Here is a 21815-nt window from a genome sequence, read left to right on the forward strand (position 1 = left end):
AGAAAAATTTATTTTAAAACGGAATTAAATAGAAAATTAATAGGAAAAATCAATTTATGATGCGTATGGTACGAATATCGATCATAAAAAGAGAAATAATTTTCAAAATGGCGGACAAGATCTTTGTTTTAATCAATGATTTTTAATTTAATTTCAATTTTTTTATTGAAACAAAAAAAAATAATTCAAGTACAAAAATATATATATCAGAAAAAATATTTTATAATATTCCTGAGAGAACTTTCTTAACTTAACTCAAGGCTTTTTTTTTATCAAAATCTTACTTCACTTTTACTTCTTATATCGATAAACATGATATAAATTTTAGGATCATTTATAATACTTCAATATATCACTTTTTTCTTGTAATACTTCACTAAAAAATTTCATTTTTTTTTATATTTAAGGCACAGTTTGGAAGGCCACAACATCTTAATGTAATTAATTAGAGCAAAATGTTGATAGGAAATATAAAATTCCTAATGAATGCTTTTCGTCTTAAATAGTTTCCTCGGGATCTTCATGATTTTTCTCATAAATCATCCTGTCTCGTTCGTATTTGAACAATTCACGCATGATTTCGCAAAAAATCACCGGATTGACATTGCGGCTCATTTGGTAGAGGAAAAACCACTTTCCAAGATCTCCGTTGTGTGTTACAAGGCGAATGTCGCTGTATTTCTGCCCACATGACTGAGACTGGAGGATCTTAATGCGGAGGTGATGACTGAAGAAAATCAGGGCCTTGTAGATGAGATTGAGTATTGAGACCGCCAGCAAAAATAACATCCAGAGCCAGAGAATCGCAAAAACCTTCTCATTGATGATGTTGAGTGGGAGCAAGCAGAGAGCATCGCGGTTGATCACCGTTCCAGATGGTCCAAACCGATGGAAAGTACATTTCCCAAGTTTCGGAAATATGCGTGCGGTGTTTATGGCCCATCCTGCGGAATCCCTTTGAAGCACCGATCGAATGGCCTTTGCGTAGTCAATCCAAAAATTGTCAAACACCACATTTAGTATCCAAATGGCCACAATCAGCATGACCATATTGAGAATCTCGCAGAACATAAAGCGGTAGGCGTAGAGGCGGTGGATGGATTCATTGTTTCCTTGGCACAAGTACTTGACAATGCGAATTTTTTCACTTCTATTCCAATTAGATGCAATTACCGGTGCCCCAAAGTCCTGGCAGACATTCTTCATGCGTCCCCCTTCCCAGAGTTTCCAGAGAAAGTATGGTATGTAGAGCATAATGGCCAGGGTCAAGAGGATGAATGCCACCCATTGGTAGTATTTCTGGTAAACGCGATCTGTTTCGCTGTTTGGCACGTACGTTTCTCCAATACCTTCCGAAACAATGTGTTTTCCAATTGTACCTGAAATAAACGAAATTATTCAAATAACTGTCAAAATCTGACAACGATTTTAAAATCGTAAGAAAAGATTTGTCAGAATTTTTTTTATAATAGAATACGAAATCTCTTGAATATTTTCTGTTCTATTTTTTTTAAATTAAATATTGAAAAGATAATAAAAAATTTTAAATTTATATTTTTTTATTCAATTACTTTCAGTGTTTTATTTCTATCAGTACAAAACCCATATGTTTTCATTTAAAAGGCCCACACTACAGAGCCGGCAACAGACAAATTGTAAAAATACAAACAAGTTTTCCGCCAAAAAAAAAAGATTTTTCTCCCTTATTTTAATTGGAAATGGATTTCGAATTTGAAATAATTGAAGTGAACGAGGATGATGATCTGACGGATCGAATAATTGTCAAGGAGGAAATTGAGGACGACGAATTTGATGTAAACGAAGAAGAATTTCCGGAATCCCCTGAGCAAGATGAGGAAAATTACAGGTAAATTCTGATGTTTGAGGGGGAAATAATAAAAATTCTAAATTGAAAAATTTTTACAGATTTTTCCATGAGAACATACCACAAAACACTCCAGGTCCAACTAAAATCTTTAAAAGGAGGAGTAATGAAACAGTTGTAGAGAAATCCTGGAAATGCGATGAATGCTCCAAGACATTCTCATCCAGAAGTTCTCTGAAAGTTCATAGAAAAATCCACACAGACTCCCCGATGGCATGTCCAGTTTGCTGGAGTTCCCACAAAAACACCCCATCCTTGTTGCAACATCTCTATACCCATCGGAGGAGAGGGTAAGTAAATAAATAATGTCTCTCAAGAGAAGATACCTCTTGCACGTTTTGTAAGCTAAATGTTTCACCTGTTGCAGGGATATCGATGAAATTCCCAAGATCAACCCTTTTTACACGAAATCTAAGACGAAAAAGGAAGATCGAGTCAAAAAGAAAGTTAAAAGAGAAGCTGAAGATCACGTTTATGTTAAAAGGGAAGTCAAAGATGATAAGGCCGTTGTTAAAAGAGAAATCGACGATAAGAATGTTGTTCTAAGGAAGATACAAGAGATAAAGAATGAAATAAAAAAGGAAGTTAAATGGGAAGATGATGAAGATCTGAAGGAGAACATGGAAGAAGATTCGAGTGATTCAGATGTAGACTTTACCAATATGGATCTTAGAACATTCATAAAAGGCAACTACAAGCATCCCCTAGAATCAGTGAGAGGTATGACCTAGAAAAACGAATTAAATAATCCGAAAGTTCTAAATTAAAAAATAACATTTTCTCTTCTAGGTCTTGCTGGCTTTTCTGGTGCTCCTCCAGAATTAAAATACACCTGCGAATTTTGCGGCTGCAAATTTGCTCATGAGAAAACTTTCACTGAGCACGTCAAGTCTATTCATTTTGGGTACGATCTTCATCATATTTGATGGTATTTTTTTTTTAATTTTAGAAAAATATTAATTCTTGCAGAATAAAGACGCCGAAGAATGTTCATTTCTGTTTCGTCTGCCATCGACAATTTGCCAGCAAGTATGGTTTAGATGGTCATATGGATACGCATAACAAGGTCAGGACAATGTACTCCTGCGAATACTGTGGTCATCAATTCATGTGGAAATGCACCCTGGCGAAACACACAAAGAAGCATCATCCATTTGCGGGAGAATGATTTTTTTTTAATTTTTCAGAGCTTTTAAGCGCAATATGGTTGAAATAAATGCAGCAAGTCTAATAATAGGATCGTTAATCTTTTCCTCAGATCTTTTAATCCGATCAATGTCATTTCCTTCCAAAAGGCCATTTCTTTCGATCGCCATAGCTGTGCTTTTCTCAGAATTTACCCCGCGCCACACCATCTGCCGATTGCCGAAGTCCAATGGCCCAAAAGACCCATTGTACAGAGCCAAAAAGTTCGTTCGCGTCAAGAGCCAAAGTAGAGCGGCTTTACTCCGTTCTTTATTTGACGAATTTGTGGTAAAATATCCCATTTCCGGGATCATGGATGTGGTGGATCTTGTGAGTGATGACGAGGAAGACCTCCTAGATGCAGCTTATGTGAAGGAAGAGTACGATGAGGACCAAGAAGGAATGGAGTTTGGAGACCAAGATGGGTAAGTTTTTGACAAGAGCACTCTGAAGCAGGGAAGGGCATCTCAAAAAGGGTATCCGGTACCGTTAGCTGCCTTACGTGGCTAATTAGATTAGAAACTTCTAATATCCTTATGCAAAAATCCGTTAGAATCTCATGGTTTTAGGGGCAAATTAGAGCTTTTTTGATGAAAAACTGACTACAAAGAAACCAACAATGTGTACGAGGCGTCATGTCAAAAAACCCATCAGGCTAAGCAGGTTTATCAGGCAACATAAATTCTATGTAGAATTACTTGTTCCTTGAAACCACAATAAGATATTTGAATAGGAACTTTGTGAAAGAATGAAAAATTTACAAGCCTGCTTCAACAGCATAGTGAAGTTCCGGAACAATATTCCATTCATTTTGTGCAGCGCAAGAGAGAATATCGAGAATATGCATTGAAAGAGTGAGAGAAGAAAAGCAGGTTATCAATGTGATAGAGAGTGAAGAGTCATAATGTTAATTCCTAACTACTCCGACTTTTTGTCTGAAAATTAATTAAGGATCAGTCATAATCAGGATCCAATAAAGACTCCTTTTAGGTTTATTTATTTTATGTACTGAACGCTTTTCTTGTTATTCAGTTCGAGCACATTCTTCTGGTTAATTAGGAAGTTGTACGCTTTCAATACTAGCACAGAAAACAGGCTGTTCAGTACGTCGCTAACAAGACTGTTCAAGGCGACTCTTCTATTCGTCACTGTTGAAGTTCAATTAAATCTTCTTGACTGAATGATAAAGATAGCAGGCAATACAGTCAAGTACTTATCAGCTTTGTCTTACAGTTGGTCTATAAGTTCGTGCCTTCTGAAATGAAGAAGGAATGAGTCATAGTTCCTTCAAGATACGTCATGTATTCTAGATTTCAGTTGGTTTATACACAATTTAGGTTCTCCTTCAATACTCTGTAAATTACTAATCTTATAAAAGACAGAATTGTAGACTAAACTAGATAATTGCTTGAATTATTCCACATTAACTTTTGAATTAACCGTTTTGTTGTATTTACCCGCAGCTACTTTTCGGAGTATACAGAAGAGCCAATGGAGAATATAAAGCAGGAAGGAGACTCATCGATGAACAATACAAATGAACAAAATTCACCTCAAAAGACTTTTTCGTGTGATGAGTGCTCCAGAGTGTATCACAACAGACAGTCCTTGTGGTATCACAAGAAGACTCACAACCCAGACCCACCTGAGTCATGTTCTGTTTGTGAAAAAATATTCACAAATCCAGTATCCCTGAGGAAGCATATGCGAGCTCATGACAGGGAGATGAGAATGTAAGTCTAACATTGAAGCATTGCTATGAACCTTTTAGATGCTGAGTGAGTTTATTTCATTTATAGGGCTTCGGGAACTCAACAAAGTTTGAAGAGCGTGGAAACAGATGTTCTTCCTTCGTATTCACAAACAGTTGTGAAAGAAGAACCAAAATATGATGCTCCACTAACACTGCAAGACTATCACTGGGCAGAAGAAGCAGAAGACACAGGTCAAAAGAGATTCCAATGTACGCTTTGTCCCCGCTCGTACATGCAATCGTACAACTTGACAAGGCACTACCGGATGCACAAATTAGGGGTGTTTAGCTGTGATATTTGTCGGCTTACCTTCAAGAAGCAAACATACCTGATTAATCACAAAAAGACACATGAGAACAAAGAAATAAATGAGCAGAAGTAAGTACATTAACTACGAGTAAGAATAGACTTTAACTGATATTGAAACTGTTCTCTTCTTGTCTTAAATTTTTATAAACTCTTCACAGAAATCGTCCGCGTACCCCGAAAACAAAAGTAAAAGCCGAATACAATATTCCTTCGCGCTTTCCGCGTCTTGCAAAGACTGCAGCGAACGCTGCAACTTTACAACAGCAACAGATCCCAGTAGTGCAGCAGATTTCGACACCAGTAAAGCCTCGTCCTACTGCTACAAAGGTTAAGCGATCAAATCCTAAACAGAAGAGATTTCAGTGCGAAAAATGCTTCACAACATTCAAACATTCGCGCAATTTATTTCGGCATCGTCAGCTCCATTTGCGCAAAGGGCCTTTCAGTTGTGACATCTGCGGTATATGTTTTCCAGAGGAAAAATCCATGAATCTTCATCGCGGGAAGCACCCAGATATGACACCATTAGCACAGAAAATGTAGGCTAGACTTTTTTTCTAATAGTAATTCATGAGAGAACTTATTAAATAATATTTATTCTAGTGCCGAAAATACTGAGCTTGCTGAAGAATCTTGGGAGTCAATAGGTGAGCAGTACACTGTGACGATGGAAGTAGGAACAGATGAGATTGAAACAAGTAGTGTAGCGAAAGATGAAGATGATCCATACAAATGCACTGTTTGCAATGTATTTTTCAAGATTGCGGATAATTTTGAGCGACACATGAGATGGAAGCACAACATTGAACCAAACATTCAAGGTCAATTCCGAAAACTTTGTACTAAAGAATTGTTAAATACCAATTTGTATTGCTTTATCGAACAGATTATACCTTTAAAAGTAACCACAAGTCGGGGGAGGATGAAGAGGAATATGAAGCAAAGCCTCAGCAGTATTATCAAATTCCTATTAAACCACATTATCAATGTGAGTTTTGCAAGAGAAATTTCCTGGAGAAGGATATGCACGATCGGCATTTGGAAGCAGCTCATTACGGGTAAGTTCCTTAATGTGATTGGTGTTTGTGTTCAGATTTAATTTAAAGAATAATTTTATGCGATAAAGGATGACACCTTCTACAAAAGCATCTTTGATGGACTATCAGGAAGGTGAAATACCAACAGGACCACCTATGGTAGCTACAACATCTCATGTAAAGAGTGTGAGTGGTCATCTCTTAAAAAAAGAGCGTTTAAAAACCAACAAGTATGATAAGAAAGTATATCCCTGCCACCTGTGTGGCTTGGAGTATAAATGGCATCACGATCGTCTGGCACACCTAAGGCAACACGAACGTGGAGAACTGATCGCTAAGTGTCCATACTGTGAAGGACGATTCAGGACAAAGCGAGGTATAGTCCAGCATATTGGTCTTAAACACAAGAAGGGATCTACGAAAATTGTACGACCGTTTCTATCTCAGAAAACTCCACTCAGGTAAATCTAACTTCTCTCCTAAAAGATTTCTAGAAATTTATGTGTCAAAACTTCTTTTTTTAGGATCAAGAAACGCAGAGTTCAAGTGAAGCAAGAAAACGCTAAAAGATCTATTCCAAAAGCTTCAGAGAACTATGATGCAACTTCAGAACAATTTTCTCAACAACAAGGTGAACAAGACGAACCATCAGTTGCTGATGAATCCACTGATCAATCGAATTCTGGGAAAAATCAGTGTAATGTTTGCTTCATCTTCTTCACTACTAAACAATCCCTGGCTAGACACATGAAGGCTCACAATCCGGATAGGAAGATGTACAAATGCCGTCTCTGTGGCCTTGAGTATTTCTGGTATCAGGATCTCCATTCGCACATGAAGCTACACGAACGTGGGGAATTGACAGCAACTTGCCCACAATGCAATGGGGCATTTAGAACTGAGAAAGGTGTTCTAGGGCACATAGCTCGTCATCACAAGCCTGGAAAAATTAACACCGGCTATCCTCGAATTATGAAGTAAGTCTACCCCTTTCAACAAATTTTCTTTAATTGAAAATCTTAAATCTTTTTTTTTGCAGGTCTGTTGTACCTTCTAAAACAGTACAAGTGAAAACAATGCAGAAGGTGATTAAGCAGGAAAAAGGAAGTGAAAGTGCCCCATCGATGAAATATGAATGCAAGATCTGTTTCAAGTGCTTCCGTGAACCACATCTATTGAAGAAACATAAGATCCTTCACAATGGACCAAAGCAGGAATTCACATGCCCGCTGTGTGGCCTTGGTTATCTATGGGATAAGAATTTGCAGACACATATAAGGCAGCATCAGAGGGGACAATTAAAGACCACATGTCCCAAGTGCAAGGGAATGTTTGCGACTAAGCAAGGTGTTGTTAAGCATATGTCAAGGAAGCACAGAGATGCCGATGAAATAAATGCTTCTGACATTACCTATGACCAGGATGCTTCTCAAACTCAAGATAACAATGAGAATGATGAAGATTTTTACAAGTTAGTAAAGAATCGACTTCCTTCCTTGTCAGCCTAATGGAATTATTAGAAATTAATGTCTTTGCTTTGTTTTTTTTATATCCTTGAAGGACAAATGAGTCGACAGCAACGGTTAAGCAGGAAGGAAGTGCTCCCAATGCATCAACTTTAGGTCAATTTCAGTGCAACATCTGCCCAAGTTTCTTCTTCGATAGCCACTCACTGCAGCAGCATATGGAGGAGGCTCACAAGGAATCGAAGAAAATGTATTCCTGCCCTCAGTGTGGGTTGCAGTACAGCTGGCCCAGTGACTTGCAGGCACACATAAAGAGACACGAACGTGGGGAACTAACAATCAAGTGCAACGAATGCGAAGGGAGATTCAAGACCCAATTGGGTCTAATACGTCATGTAAATTCCACTCATAAGGAGCATAAAATCATCCCCCATAACATTATTATCACACCCAATATCAAGAAGTAAGAAAAGACCTTTAATTAAATTTATAATACAAGTTCAATAAAAGGAGTCTTTTATGTCTTTCCAAAGAATGTTGCAACGTGGAAGTAATTTCATCAAGCGAAGGAATAGACCGACAATTGATAGCAATTTTCAATGCAATGTATGCACAAAGTTATTCCATAGCAAGAATAATCTCAAGAGGCACATGGTGACGCACAATCCAAACCGAAAACTATTTCCCTGCCTTGTGTGTGGCCTGGAGTATAGCTGGTATCAGGATCTGCAGTATCACATGATGCGTCACGATCGTGGGGAACTACCGTCTAAATGTCCATACTGCGAAGCGAGATTTAAGAGTGATAAGGGTGTGATTAGGCACGTAAATCTCAAGCACAAGGAGGAGATGTGAATGTTGTCCCTCTTGCAGCGTTATAGGAATTGAATTAATATTGAAATGTAAAGAGAAATAAAACTACTGAGGAAATTCAAAAAATTGATTTTATTTCAATTGGAAGCAAAAAGTTGGGATTTTCTAGTAAATTGAGTTAATTCAATTAAAGGATTAAAGGTTTTCTGAGAAAATGTTGATCTTCATGAGCTGGAAAAACCAGAAAAGATCACTAAAAAAAACCAGTTCAGTTAAATTTTAGAGGTTTTTCAAGTCTATCTAACCCATATTACAGAGCCAAGTGCATCAATAGAACAAGGCGGCAACCATTTTTGATGCTAAAACGTGATCAGAATTTAAAAAATTAAATATTAAAACTACGAAAAATGGACATTGTGACGTTGTTTTGTGATAAAAAACATCAAGAAGGTCAAGAAGGAACTGGAGAACATCTCCTAAAGAGCGACATTGTAAAGGATGAGTACGATGAGTACAAAATTCAAGAAGATCAATCATCATTCATCTTAATCAACAACAGAGATATCGCGGAGTAACTTGATAAAAAGTAGGTAGATTTTTTTGGATTTTCATAAAGTTTTTCTTTTATTCAAGATCCCTTCCCGATGATAACTCACAGAAGACAATAAAATTTGAATCTTTGACAAATCCAAGGAAGGAAAACAAAGAAATCGACCAAGATAAACCGTCTTCCTTCAATATCATTTGCAATATCTGCCAGGAAGAATTGATGAACAGAGAAATGATTTTGTATCATAGAAAAATTCACGGCTTAGATCCAATCATTTGTTCTATTTGCCGGAAAACGTTCAAAGATTTCTTTCATCTTGAACAGCATAGAAATCAAGGAAATCAATGTGAAGAACCTAACTTTGATGAATCGAGCCTACAGCAATGCAGTTCGAATAATGAAAAGATAGAGTCCGAGGAAGAGCCTATGGATACTTCACCAGGTCCGGAAGATTATTCATTTGAGTGCCCCCTTTGTACGGCAGTTTTTTGGCAAACTGAAAACTTCGACAGACACATGAATTGGAGCCATTTTGTTGATTAGGATATTTGAAAAAAAAATATCTTGATTTTGATAAAAAAATTAAAATCAAAAAGCATTTTAGCGTAAAGAAAATATTTATTTTAATCACTTCTCTTGCAAAATGAAATCAAGTTTTGCATTAATAATAAAAAATAAAAGATTTTAATAGTTTTATTCCTTCCATCCTATTCGTTTTATAAAAGGGGAAAAATCGTCGAAATCTTTAAAAATCTTGAAGAAATTTTTCACAGAAACATTTCATATTCAATTTCAAACAATAAATTCATTTATGAAAATTACATTAGGATAGTTTTTAAATAAAATTTAAAAAAAAATCGATCGAGGATGTTTCAAGAAATAAAGACGGACATGGAAAAATTCAGAAATCAAAACTCGCTCCATGAATTTACCTTCATGGAAGTGGCCCATATTACAGAGCCAAAAGTTATTTCTTGACAAACTTTCACGCCGGTTCACCAAAACAAAGTGCCTTTTCTTGAAAAGACTTCTTTCCCCAAGGATCCCCAGGGACCTGTTTCTACAAAAATGACAAAAGATAGTGATGCGAGTGAAGATGAAGACGTTTACATGGATAGTGGTGTTTTAGACCGAGTTATTGATGAAGAAATTGAGGATGCGAACGAAACGCCTGATTCTGATGAAGAGGACGAAGAGTAAGTCTCTCAATTTGCCGCCAATTTTTCACTTTAAGACGGTTTTTTGTAACTAAGATTCCTGGAATTACATCCTTATCTCTACTAAATTGTCTGAATTGAATTATTCTGTAATTTTGAATGAGAAATCTTACAAATCATTGTAGATAAAACTGTCATCATACCCCATAATAATAAACATGTCGATGTTTCACAACATTATGATAATCACTACAAAAGAAAATTTTTCCAGGAACTCACGGAGGACCATGAGGAAAAGAACTTCAAAGAGAGCTTCAACGGGTAAAGATGGAGATGAAGGAAACCCAAAGAAAACCTTGGCTTGTGAAGTCTGCTCGAAAACTTTTACGTATAGAAAAAGTTTGAATAACCACAAACTCAAACATTCCTCATCTGGTGATCACCCAAAGGATACTGAAGTCTCCTGCCCAACTTGCTCCAAAGTACTTAAAAACCGATCATCATTGAAAACACACATCTACTACATACACTCCGAGATTGGAAGAGCAAAGAGAAAAATTCAAATCAACAAGTCAAAGGGTATTTTGCAGTCCAGCAAAATGAAGAAGAAGCTCTTTGCAACGAAGATGACAAAGTAGGAATAATGTAGAAGATTTTCTTCTTCCCTGGAAAGGAATTTCAATTTTTCTTTGTCTTTTAGGAAAACTCATTCGCAGACGGCAAAAGTCAGCAAAGGAGAAGAAAATACTTCTGCTGATCAGAAGAAATTCAATTGCAGCTTGTGCTCAGCTTCGTACTCCAAACGACCTTCGCTAAATAAGCACATGAGACTCCACGCAAAGAAAGGAACATATTCTTGCACCACATGCAGATTTCGCTTTAACAATATTCACGGTTTGAAGGTTCACATGGCTCATAAGAACCACAATTCCCTAAAGTGTAAAATCTGCGGTGCTTTTTACACAGACGGTGATCTCTTTGCCCAACATATTGCTGAGCATATGACGTAAGCAAGCATTATCAATCTTATTGAATTTCTTTCTTTAAAAAGAAAAATTAATAATTAAATTAAACTCGCTTTGCAGATCAAACGATGAAGAGAAGACTCCTGTGCCAAAACCAGTACGGTCCTATAGATGCACCGTCTGTGATGAGACATTTCCAACAACACTAAAGCAACGATTACACATCAAAAATCACAAAGTACAAGGAGATCGAACGTGTATATACTGCGGAAAGGTCGTAGGGAGTTACAACAGCCTAAGAAGTCATGTCTTTACTCATCGAAAGAGGTTAAAAGCGCCACCATCGGAGAAACAGAAGATTCCTGAACGCACTATACCCTGCAAACAGTGTTCAAAGCTTTTCTCATCTATTACAAATCTTATGATGCATAAGAGATGTCATGCATCAAGTGGACCACTTGCCTGTCCCTACTGCGATTCCATGCTGAGGAATATTCCTACGTGGAGGGCACACATCCATAATCAACATAAGGAAAATATGTAAGTTAATCCTTTGCTATTTGAAGCCTAATTTTGATCGTTAAAATTATTGTTGCTTTCATTGTTTATGAATTTTAAGTAATTTAAGTTTCATTTTGTCAGAAACCGACGAAAGCCAAATAAGTTACCGTCTCCAAGACCAGAAAATGTGTCAGAAAGTAAAGATGATGATAAATCAACAAAAACAACATCCTCGAAGCGTTTTCGCTGTGACAAGTGTCCTAAAACGTACGACCGTGAGAAGTATTTGGTGGCTCATCTAAAATCTCACGAGCCTAGAAATCGTCGTACCCTAGTCTGTCCCTACTGCAGTAAAGTTTATTCTTCAAACCTATCATTCAACACTCACACTTTTCGACACAGGCAAGTACCTAAATAAAATTTACGTCCTCTTCATTTGGTTTTCTTTCTCTTTTTATGCTTTGAATTTGAAAAAAAAACACTAAATTATTCTTCTAGGCAAGCTCTGAAGAAAATGAACGCTGAAGGAAATGAGAGTTCGAAAGTTCAAAAATCCTTCAAATGCGATCAATGCCCCAAAATTTGCGTAAACGCATTTAATTTGAAAATGCACAGGGCAGCCCATGTACGAAAGAAAAATCTTCACCCCTGTCCGTATGATGATTGCGAAAAGGTCTTACAAACCTCAGCTGGACTATACCACCACATCCGTAGGAATCACAAAGCTAATCAGAAGAAGTGAGGTTTTTTTTTCTATAATTCGTTCCTATTAATTACAATTTGTATTGTCTACAGGCAGGAATCATCGGGATCAGCAGCGAAATTGAGGAAGATTGGTCATACGAAAGAGAAAGAATTCACTCATCGACAGGACTTGAAAATGTAAGTATATCACCAAAAATAGCCCCTTAGTTAGATTTTAACCGTTTAGGAGTCAAATTACTAACTTGAATTACTTAATTTTCTTCCATAGACGGATTTCGTTAACTGGAAAGTCTGTCAAGCTAAGTGCGAGCAGTCGGCAACTAAAATTGAAAGCAAGAATCACACCGAATGACGTCAGGAAGTCACAGGCTCCTTCAATAAGTCTACCTGAAGAAGAAGAGGCCGATGGTGATGATCAAGGACAAAGTGATCACTTGAATGAGTCCGAGAAAACGGGTATTCCATGTCCCAAATGCGGTCTTTGCTTCCAGAACGAACGAGCCCTCACGAGTCATGCGTGGCGGCATGAACCTCAAAAGCTCAGGCCTAGTTCAGCGAAAGATAAGGAAGAAAACGCTAAGCTTGTTCAACCAAAAATTGCAGCAGTTCGTGGCGATGTGGGCAGCAAAAATAGAGTCACGAAGCCCACCAGCAATTTCACTTGCGATCTCTGCTTCAAGGTTTATAAAACCTATAGAACTCTATGGTCTCATAAGAAGAGTCATAAGGAAAATAATCCAATCGCATGCCCAATTTGTGGGAATTACTATAGAAACAAAATCTGCCTGCGGGGGCATTTAAAACGTCACAGAAAAGCAATGTGAGTTTTCTTTGTTTTTTTTTTTTAAGTAATTGTAGGAATTTAAGAAAATTCATTGAAATTTTTAATTTAAAAATTGCAGGAATATGCAAATCTTTCCAAGGTGGACTCCCAGATGCAAAAAGCCAGAAGAACAAGAAGAAAATGAAGAGATTGACGAAGTGGAAGAAGAAGGAAGCAAAGAGTAAGTTTTTGCTCTTTTGTAGTAACTTCTTTGCAAGAAGCGTAAGCCTAATAAGTTTATTAATTGTCTTGCAGATCATTTTCAGATGGTTCTGAAGAGGAACATGAGATTTCCAAAGAGAAAGAGACTACAGTAGAAACACCAGACGTTATAAAGGTGTTCACATGCAATCACTGCAATTTTTCATGTGAATCTCAGAAAAGTCTCCTGAATCACATAAAGTGTCACACAAAGAAGGGAACACTGTCGTGCAAAACGTGCGCAATGCGCTTTAAAACTATTAAAGCATTGAAGATTCACTCGTGGAGGCATACAGCGGTTAAATGCCATATTTGTAATTATCAAGTTTCAGATGAAGTTCGTTTGGCGCAGCATATTGAGAAGATGCACACAGTGTAAGAAATTTATCACACAACATCTTCCAGGCTAAACTTTACTGAATGAGTAATATTTTTTTATTCTTTTCAGGGAGGTGAAAGTGGAAAAGGACGATGATGATATTCCCGTTAGGCGTCAGATGCCCGAAAGAAGTGCAAGTTTGAGGGAGGCTTCACGAAAACAGAATGCAGCCGTTGCATCAACTTCAACGTCCAATGAAGCAGTTTATGACTGTTCGTACTGTAATGAGAAATTCAGTGTGGAAGAAAGCTTTGAGAAACACATGAGGAGGAAGCATAACATTGAACCGGAAATCTCAGGTAAAACACTCCTTTCTTTGACTACAACATTTTATAAAAATCAAAAAGAAAAAGAATCTAAAACTTTTCATCTTTGCAGGCATTTTCTATCCTTCTACAAGTTACGGAGAAAGTAGCAGTGAGACTCCAAAGACAATGGAATCTTCACCGGAAATTCCGCAGAAAGCACTCACACCAACAATGTTCCAATGCGATATTTGTTCGGATAAATTCAATGACAAGGAAACTCGCACAAGACATATCAAAGAAATTCATTTTGGGTAAGAAAAAAAAACTGAAAAAATTATTTATTTGCAACTTAAAATAATTCTTTTTTTTATATTTTTTTCATAAAGGATAAAACTCTCATAAGAGGAAGGGCAATTCAACAAAAAAGGAAGAAAGCAATGGAAAGAATAATTCAATACCTAAGGAGTTTTTTTTATAGCAGACTTTTTTTGTTTTCATTAAGTTTAATTTTTCTTTTAAAACAAAGACAACCTAATTATTATTACTTTGGATTACTTAATATCAAAAATATATATTAATAAAGTTTGAAATAAAATCCTTAAGTTTCAATTTATTTAATTTTTTTTCAAAACATTTTCTAACCTAACCTAATCATTTATGAATTTAGCGCGAAATGTTCCAAGAGTGAAACCCATTTTACAGAGCCACAAACAACTGAGCGGTGAGACAAAAGTCGATTCGATGTGAAGCCGTTGTTCATGTTCAGCTCTGTGATTTTGCTACTGCAATCTTTTCGTTTTTCTTAAATTTATGTAGCATGGATATAATTAATCTTGTGAGCGATGAAGAGGAAGACGCATTGGGTGTTGCTATCAAAGACGAACCTAATACTATCAGGTGCAATCCGGAAGAAAGGGGAGAATTGATGACGCTTGAAGCGTCTAGTAGCCGGATGGAGGTTGAGTAAGTTTTGCCTGACATTGGATTTCACGAGAAAGCCCTAAACTATATTTTCTTGTTTCTTTTAGTTCTCCTTCAGAAGAACTCCCACCAAGCCCTGAAACTAATGATCGCAATGGAGCTAATAAGACTCTGACAAATCCTTTGGAGAGTGTCCATACGGACAAAACACGTCTTCCATGCAACATCTGTGGGGCTTCATTAAAAAATATTCAATCATTGAGGTTCCATCTCGTTTTGCACCGAGAGAAAATTAAGAAGTAAGAACTTAATTCAATTTCACATATAAAATTGCAGAAGAAAAATACATATTTCGTTGTAGGAAGAAGACAAAACAAAGGATAGAGCGCATTTTAGCTGGAGCAACTAAAACTGATGCAGTAACATGGATTGATCGTCTGACTAAAAAGAATCTGTATTGTGCCCATTGTTGCACTTCCTTCAAAGGAGAAAAGAAAAAGCGAAAATTGTTGAAGCATCTCCGAAAGTGCTACGCAAGAAAGGATGTATTCAGATGTAAAACTTGCGGAAAGCATTTTCCCACGAGGAATGGACTTGAAATGCACGAATGGCACCATAGTGTCTTCTTTTGCAAATTTTGCAACAGCAAACATCGGCGATTTTCCGACAAAATTGCACTTTCTGTGCACATCCAGCATTATCACAAAGTGTACGAAAAATCTCAGCCCCTCAAACATATTCAGATGAGAACTTGACCTTTATATTTATTTTTAGGGAATATGAGAATTTGGTCAGAGAGTCGAAAGCTGTACTACAACCAGTACAATCCATACAATCCCCTGCAACGGATTCGCCTCGCCAGATAATTAATAATATTAAAGAGGAGCCTCTTGATATTAAAATGGAAAATATGGAGAATCTTCAAGTGGCTGAGAAAGGTAGAAATATTCATAACAATTTTACAGCAATTAGAAATATTTAAATAACTTTAAAAATTGTTAATATAGATTCTTCTGGCGAACCATCAACATCCTTCAAAAGCCCAGAAACACAAAAGGAAGTCCTCAAAGAACCTGATAGATCGACTTCCTCTCCTCATCCACGGCATATTTGTGATATTTGCTCAGAGGAATTCCCTGATCAAACAGAACGGAGGATTCACATTAAGGAAGTTCATTTTGGGTAAGGAAATTCTCTTAAAAATTTCTATTAAATCATATTTAAGAATATTTTTTTTTCATTTTTCCTAAATACAAAAAAAAGCATCAAGAGAGAACGTAGTCTTACGGAGCAAGTTATTTGCATTGATTAATATTATTTTTAGTTAATTAATTAATGAAATCCAGTTTAGTTTTTTTTTTTCATTTGAAGCAAAGGATTGTTAAAAATTTTCCAACAATCTCTAAAAAAAAGAATGTAGGCTCGTTGAATACTCACAAATGTTTGAAGATTTGTTAATAAAATGTTTAATGATAACAAAACATGAAATTCATCGAAAGAAATAAATAATAAAGGCAAAAAATCAACATTTTACTAATTTTTTACCGGTTTGTTTTCTACGCAAGCATTGAAATCTATTGTAAGGATTGTAAGTATATTGAAAAATTCCTTCAATATAACAATGATGATTAATTTCCCCGAAAGTAAAACCAAGCTTATGCTCAATTAAGAAACTCAGCCTCTCTGACTAAAGCTCTGTATCTCTCGCGATCGCTTCCAGGCTCCGGTGTCAAACCAGCGATGATCAATCTTTTAAGATCTTCCTTCGATACTTCTTTTAATTTCCTCCTGCTCTTAAGTCATCCTCTAACACCTGGCCCTATCAGGTTTAGGTTTAGTAGCTTTCTATAACCAGTGCAGTTACGGCGCCCGGAGGAGAGAATAACGGCCAGAAGTAGTTGTAAGAGCAAAATGGTCTTAATGTAACACAGAGAATTATCCTTGTGGGAATAAAGGGGGTTCCCGAAAGGAAAAAAAAAGATACCAATGAAAGACTCCCAAATAAGCTACAATTTCATATTTTTCGAGAATTCAAGATTATAGAATTTAGGTTATGGCGATTTCTATTTGATGAGATCGTTCATTGTGAGACCCCATTTTACAGAGCCATAAACTGCGTAGTAAACATGAGAAATGAGAAAATGTGATGATCATGAAAAAGATCGAGAAGGTTAATTTTACGAGAAATAATGAATGAAAATAATCCGGTGAGCCTCGTGAGCGATGAAGAGGGAATAAATTGTGTTTTTATCAAAGAGGAATCTATAATTACGTATGAATCAGGGAAAATGGCGTCAATGGTGGTTGAGGAGCCCACCCGGAATAAGGTTGAGTAAGTTTGATTTTTCTTTGGATTTTGGGGATTTTGTTTTAAAGATCTAAATACCGTATTGCTCATTTTAGTCCTTTAGCTTGCGAAGAGATGCCATTGATCTCCACAGCTACTGATTCTGCTTCAATGCCAAGGAAGAATACAAAGAAATTGATACAAATCAATCAATCGTAAGTACCTAACATTCACCTATTTATTCTAACTAATTCTTTTAAACATTGAACTGATTTATTGTAGAACGACAGAGGATTATTTTGACCCAACAAGGTTCCATTGTGCTCTTTGTCTTCGTTCTTTTTCGCGAAAATATAAAGTGATGGAGCATCTATTGAAACACCATAACAAGAAGAACCCATTTCGCTGCAACAAATGTGGGATGCGCTTTGAAAAGCTAAAAGGCCTTCAAGCACACAAATTGTATCACAATGCTGTTCAATGCATTTTTTGCAGAATAAAAGTTCGGAACAACATTTCGCTCATTCGTCACATACAGAAATGTCACAAAAGGTATGAAAATCTTTAGAATTATGTAATTTGTACAAAATTAATGTTTTAATGATTAATTTTAGGGATTATAATTCGGTCGAAGAGCCTGTTGAAAGATTCGAAACGACTCCAAACCGTGCAGAAGTGATAGAAGAATCCCGGAATGTGATAAGCCAAGAACGCAGCACAGATCCTGTTCAAGAACCAGTAATTTTCTTGAGCCAAGAAACACAAATGGATGTTCTAAAAGAGCCTGATAAGACACCACCACCTCATCCACAACATGTTTGTGATATTTGCTCAAAGAAATTCACTGATCAATCAGAAAGGAATAGCCACATTAAGGAAATTCATTTCGGGTAAGAAAATTGTCTTTTAGAAATTTCTATTCATTTCATCTAAAAATATTTTTTTCTTCTCCCCTCTTATAATCTAAACAAAGGATTAAAAGGAAACTCGTCCATACAGAGGAAGTTATTTGTATTGATTGAGTGCAGATAAACTGATAAGAAGAAATGTAAGATCTAATAAAGATTTGTTCTTAATCTGATTATTTGATTTATGTTACGTTAAATGAGTTCAGGGACCTGCTGGACATGCTTTACACCTGCTTCCAGGTGCCAGGTAATCATTTTCACAGATTCGGTTTTCTTTTTTTGATGCGTTGGATGCTGCGAATTCAAGGACAGGATCTGTCCCTATTTGCCTGAATTTACAGACTCGAATTTAACTCTTATAAAGTCGATGTCGAGATAGTTCTTATTTTTAGGATCAAGAGTAGTCTACTCACCATTTAGATATCTCTTCTGGATGTACGTCCCGTGGATCCAACAGTAGTAGTCTGCAAATGATTTATCATCTTTGTTGTCCACCATGCAATTGATGGGATCGCCAAAGTACTCCTTCACGGAGATAACGAGGGAGAAGATGATGAGGAGCCCTACGGTGAACTTCCCATGGAGACTGAAGACGTTGTTGTGAATTTTTATGGGCTTCGGCTTCCAGAAGCCGGACAGTGGTTTCAGCAAATTGTACAGCATTTTACCCAAACAAATTACTTGAATCTCACTCACAGAAAACTCTAATTATTCAATTTTGCCACGTTTATGCTAAATTCTTGCTGATTTTTAACCAAAATTTCCATCAGAGAAGGAAGGAGTTTAATGAGAAAAAGCAGCACTGGGGGCGCTGTTTTTAGGATTTTTACCGTATTTTTTGTAAATTCAGACCACTGCGCTGAAACAATTTGACGGCTGTGGGAAAATAACAATTTTCTCCGCTTTTGCACAATTTTCTGGCTTTTCCTATCGCACGTGGATTAGTGGAGTCAGAGCAACATGTGAAAGTTGCGGAAAAGTGGCAACAATCCGTTACTTTTGTGATTCAAATATCATAACTATCGATAAAATCGATGAGAGTTTGGCGAGTAATTTTTGAAATAGAACGGGATCACTTCTACCCGGCTGGCAATAAATGTTATGTTACATTCGTATGTGCTTTGCAAATTTTGCAACCGTTTTTTTTTTTAGATTCATTAGACTTTTTTCACACATTTTTCCACTTATTTTGAAATAAATCATAAAGGAAAATTCCAAATTCTATGGCATTTTCCTTAATTTTCTGTTTTTCTATGAAATGTAATCTGTCCAGCCGGGTTAATTTTCGATGTTTTTTCTTTACTTTTTCACGTAAAGCCAACTTCACGTGTGTTTTTATTTCTCAGCTGATTGAGGGAAAATTTCCGCCAAATTTCGCGTTTTTCCTGCAAAATCAATGAAAATTCTCTTGCAAAGGAAAAATCAAGTTAAAGTAAAGTGTTTTTCACCTTAGCAGATTAGAAAATATATAGTTGAATACATAGTTTGTTTATCCAGCAGTCTTTTCACAGTGTACACGTGCAGTATGGTAATGTTCAATTCCTGCCAAAAATAACTTTTAAAACTTTATTTTATTCTCATTTTATAATTTACAATTCTTGCAGATAATATGCCGCCAACGAAGCAGGAGATTCGGATAGAGAAGAAGATGAAGAAGATGGCTGCATTGGCTGCAATTTCAGAGCTAAATCGCAGAGAAGAAGCATCCGCAAGTACAGCAAATCCGGAACCTGAGAGCAAGAGGCCAAAGATAGATGAAGAAGATATGTCTCCTGAAAAGGCAACACTTACAAAGGAAGAGTACAAGGAGTTGAAGAAGGCGCTCGATGAGAAGAAGAGGCAGCTCAAGAGTGTGCCTAAGATTAAACTTAAAACTGTCGGAGAGGTGGCTTCGCTGAGTGTGCGTGCTTGCGAGAGGACCCCAATCTTCCTCGAGGACATTCAGCATCTTCTCATGAATTCTGCCTTCGGGAAGGAATCCCCACAGACTCCGTGGCGATGGTGTAACATTGAGAAAGTTCAGCAAATCACCCAAACAGTTGTCCTTGTCATTGAAGGCATCTACTTGTACCATTTTTCCGCCTTTGAAAGTCTCTTCGGTGAAACTAATCGGATTTTTAAGACAAAATTAGAGACAGTAATGCCTCCGTATGAGGATGGAAGAGTTCTTGAGGAATTTGCTTCATTGCCACTCACACTGAGTCAACAGGAATTAATTATTGCTCAGTATGGAAGCTTGGAAGCAGCCCTGGAAATCATGCACGATCCCGTCCTCATGTTACGATCAATTTTTCCCATAGAAGTGACAACAAAGACCGAAGGTAGGTACTCTTTGTTTCACTAAAAACTTCTTTTGTAACAAAATTATTTATCTTTCATTTTATTTACAACAGAAGAAGACCCCGAAGCGACTGGAGAGAAAGAAAAACTTCCCCCTGAGGATGTCTTTTCGCGTACAAAACTCCTTCTATCTCCTCTGCAGATGGTCGACGAAGGGTACCCACTGCCTCTAAGGGGTGAAATAGCAACAAAATGTCGAGATTATTTACTCACAAAAGATGTCTACAAAGAAGTAACTTCGCAGAGTCCAATGTTTGGTATGGACTGTGAAATGTGTCGTACAACTCTGGGATTCAATGAGCTCACACGGGTATCAATTGTGGATGAAGAGTACAAGCCTGTGTATGAGACTCTTGTAATGCCACCAAATCGTATCATTGACTACCTAACCCCCTACTCTGGTATCACGGCGGATACAATGAAGGGTGTTACAAAGACTCTGGAGGAGGTGCAACAGGAGATTCGGGAATTATTGCCACCGGATGCAATTCTCGTGGGTCAAAGTTTGAACATGGATCTAAATTCATTGGGAATGATGCATCCCTACGTCATTGATACGAGTGTGATCTACAACCTGACAGGAGATCGAAGATTCAAGAGTAAGCTCCAGGTACTGGCCAGGGAGTTTCTTGGAGAAATGATTCAGAAGAAACCCGAAGGGCATGATTCCGTTGAGGATAGTGTGGCCACGTTGAAGCTGACAAAGCTCAAACTGTCCAAAGGAATTGAATTTGGGGATCTTGGATTGCAGAAGAGACGGAAGCAGAAGCGAAAAGAAGAGAATTTTGATGAACTCCTAGCCGATATTGAGGGGAAGATTCTGAAGAAAGGACTCGCAAAGCCCCGGAAAAATCTCTCAACTCTCATTGTTTCATCGAATGCCACAAAGGTGGACTATGAGAAGTACATTGAATCCCGTCGGATGCAGCTACCAGTTGTGGAGGAGAAGGATAGTGCCAACATTTCGTGCTTCATGAAGAAGAGCAACAAAGCAGCTGTGTCCAAGACGTGCGCATCAATCATGGATGCTGCTTTTGTGTTTACACACCTTAAGATTGATCCTAAAAATTTAGCAGATGACAAAGTAGAGGGTGCACTGACGCGTGTGGATCAGTGGATTGGGAAAATCTGGAATTCTTTAGCTGTCAATGGTCTCCTTGTTGTTCTCATGGGAGGCTCACCAATCTCATCGAGTGGAGTGTCCCTGATGGAAGTGAAGAAGTTGTCCAAGAGTGGCAAACCGCCGCAGTGATGAAAAATGAGATTTCTCTCTATGAGGAACTTTTCTTGGTTTTACAATAAAAATCCTCTGCTGAAATTCTTTTCTTTTTCTTTAATTTCCAGGAAGAAAATCAAGAAAATACAATTTTCTGTGTTTTTT

General features: G+C 37.2%; 7 protein-coding genes and 1 long non-coding RNA gene across 9 annotated transcripts; 7 read left to right on the forward strand and 1 right to left on the reverse strand.

Annotated features, from left to right (window-relative positions):
- Positions 1 to 129: 129 nt before the first annotated feature.
- LOC129792807 (innexin inx2-like) lies at positions 130 to 19061 on the reverse strand. Its single transcript, XM_055832177.1, has 2 exons — positions 18508 to 19061; positions 130 to 1379 (listed from the first exon to the last, which is right to left on the reverse strand). The coding sequence occupies exons 1-2, from the start codon at positions 18755 to 18757 to the stop codon at positions 499 to 501; spliced, it is 1131 nt and encodes a 376-aa protein (XP_055688152.1). The 5' UTR covers positions 18758 to 19061; the 3' UTR covers positions 130 to 498.
- On the forward strand, positions 1625 to 3124 carry LOC129792809 (zinc finger and BTB domain-containing protein 41-like). Its single transcript, XM_055832179.1, has 5 exons — positions 1625 to 1867; positions 1927 to 2175; positions 2253 to 2605; positions 2675 to 2789; positions 2855 to 3124. Exons 1-5 carry the CDS (start codon positions 1719 to 1721, stop codon positions 3051 to 3053), a joined length of 1065 nt encoding a protein of 354 aa, XP_055688154.1. The 5' UTR covers positions 1625 to 1718; the 3' UTR covers positions 3054 to 3124.
- LOC129792797 (zinc finger protein Xfin-like) lies at positions 3290 to 8575 on the forward strand. The gene is made up of 11 exons (XM_055832166.1): positions 3290 to 3495; positions 4534 to 4803; positions 4870 to 5202; positions 5292 to 5672; positions 5737 to 5954; positions 6020 to 6191; positions 6260 to 6631; positions 6695 to 7147; positions 7210 to 7641; positions 7731 to 8099; positions 8170 to 8575. The coding sequence occupies exons 1-11, from the start codon at positions 3383 to 3385 to the stop codon at positions 8489 to 8491; spliced, it is 3435 nt and encodes a 1144-aa protein (XP_055688141.1). The 5' UTR covers positions 3290 to 3382; the 3' UTR covers positions 8492 to 8575.
- LOC129792822 (uncharacterized) lies at positions 8752 to 9687 on the forward strand. Its single transcript, XR_008750843.1, has 2 exons — positions 8752 to 9020; positions 9083 to 9687. It is a non-coding gene; the product is annotated as an uncharacterized LOC129792822 (long non-coding RNA).
- Positions 9959 to 14573, forward strand: LOC129792798 (zinc finger protein 600-like). The gene is made up of 13 exons (XM_055832167.1): positions 9959 to 10195; positions 10428 to 10790; positions 10857 to 11162; positions 11242 to 11661; positions 11764 to 12024; positions 12121 to 12360; positions 12418 to 12504; positions 12596 to 13147; positions 13230 to 13331; positions 13406 to 13726; positions 13800 to 14029; positions 14109 to 14289; positions 14365 to 14573. Exons 1-13 carry the CDS (start codon positions 10068 to 10070, stop codon positions 14378 to 14380), a joined length of 3207 nt encoding a protein of 1068 aa, XP_055688142.1. The 5' UTR covers positions 9959 to 10067; the 3' UTR covers positions 14381 to 14573.
- LOC129792808 (myoneurin-like) lies at positions 14679 to 16249 on the forward strand. Its single transcript, XM_055832178.1, has 6 exons — positions 14679 to 14941; positions 15007 to 15198; positions 15261 to 15608; positions 15674 to 15837; positions 15907 to 16081; positions 16163 to 16249. Exons 1-6 carry the CDS (start codon positions 14796 to 14798, stop codon positions 16209 to 16211), a joined length of 1074 nt encoding a protein of 357 aa, XP_055688153.1. The 5' UTR covers positions 14679 to 14795; the 3' UTR covers positions 16212 to 16249.
- On the forward strand, positions 17002 to 18267 carry LOC129792817 (zinc finger protein 423-like). 2 transcript variants are annotated; one of them, XM_055832188.1, is made up of 6 exons: positions 17035 to 17231; positions 17303 to 17401; positions 17469 to 17738; positions 17801 to 17857; positions 17945 to 18076; positions 18160 to 18267. In XM_055832188.1, the coding sequence occupies exons 1-6, from the start codon at positions 17089 to 17091 to the stop codon at positions 18206 to 18208; spliced, it is 750 nt and encodes a 249-aa protein (XP_055688163.1). In that variant the 5' UTR covers positions 17035 to 17088; the 3' UTR covers positions 18209 to 18267. The 2 variants fall into 2 exon arrangements, with proteins under 2 accessions (XP_055688164.1, XP_055688163.1); XM_055832189.1 differs by having other exon boundaries at positions 17002 to 17231; positions 17801 to 18076.
- A 342-nt stretch (positions 19062 to 19403) lies between the features above and the next one.
- Positions 19404 to 21752, forward strand: LOC129792823 (RNA exonuclease 5). Its single transcript, XM_055832193.1, has 3 exons — positions 19404 to 19622; positions 19699 to 20415; positions 20488 to 21752. The coding sequence occupies exons 2-3, from the start codon at positions 19704 to 19706 to the stop codon at positions 21684 to 21686; spliced, it is 1911 nt and encodes a 636-aa protein (XP_055688168.1). The 5' UTR covers positions 19404 to 19622; positions 19699 to 19703; the 3' UTR covers positions 21687 to 21752.
- Positions 21753 to 21815: the final 63 nt, after the last annotated feature.

Source organism: Lutzomyia longipalpis, chromosome 3 (assembly GCF_024334085.1).
Source record: "Lutzomyia longipalpis isolate SR_M1_2022 chromosome 3, ASM2433408v1".
Classification (NCBI taxonomy): Eukaryota; Metazoa; Arthropoda; class Insecta; order Diptera; family Psychodidae; genus Lutzomyia; species Lutzomyia longipalpis.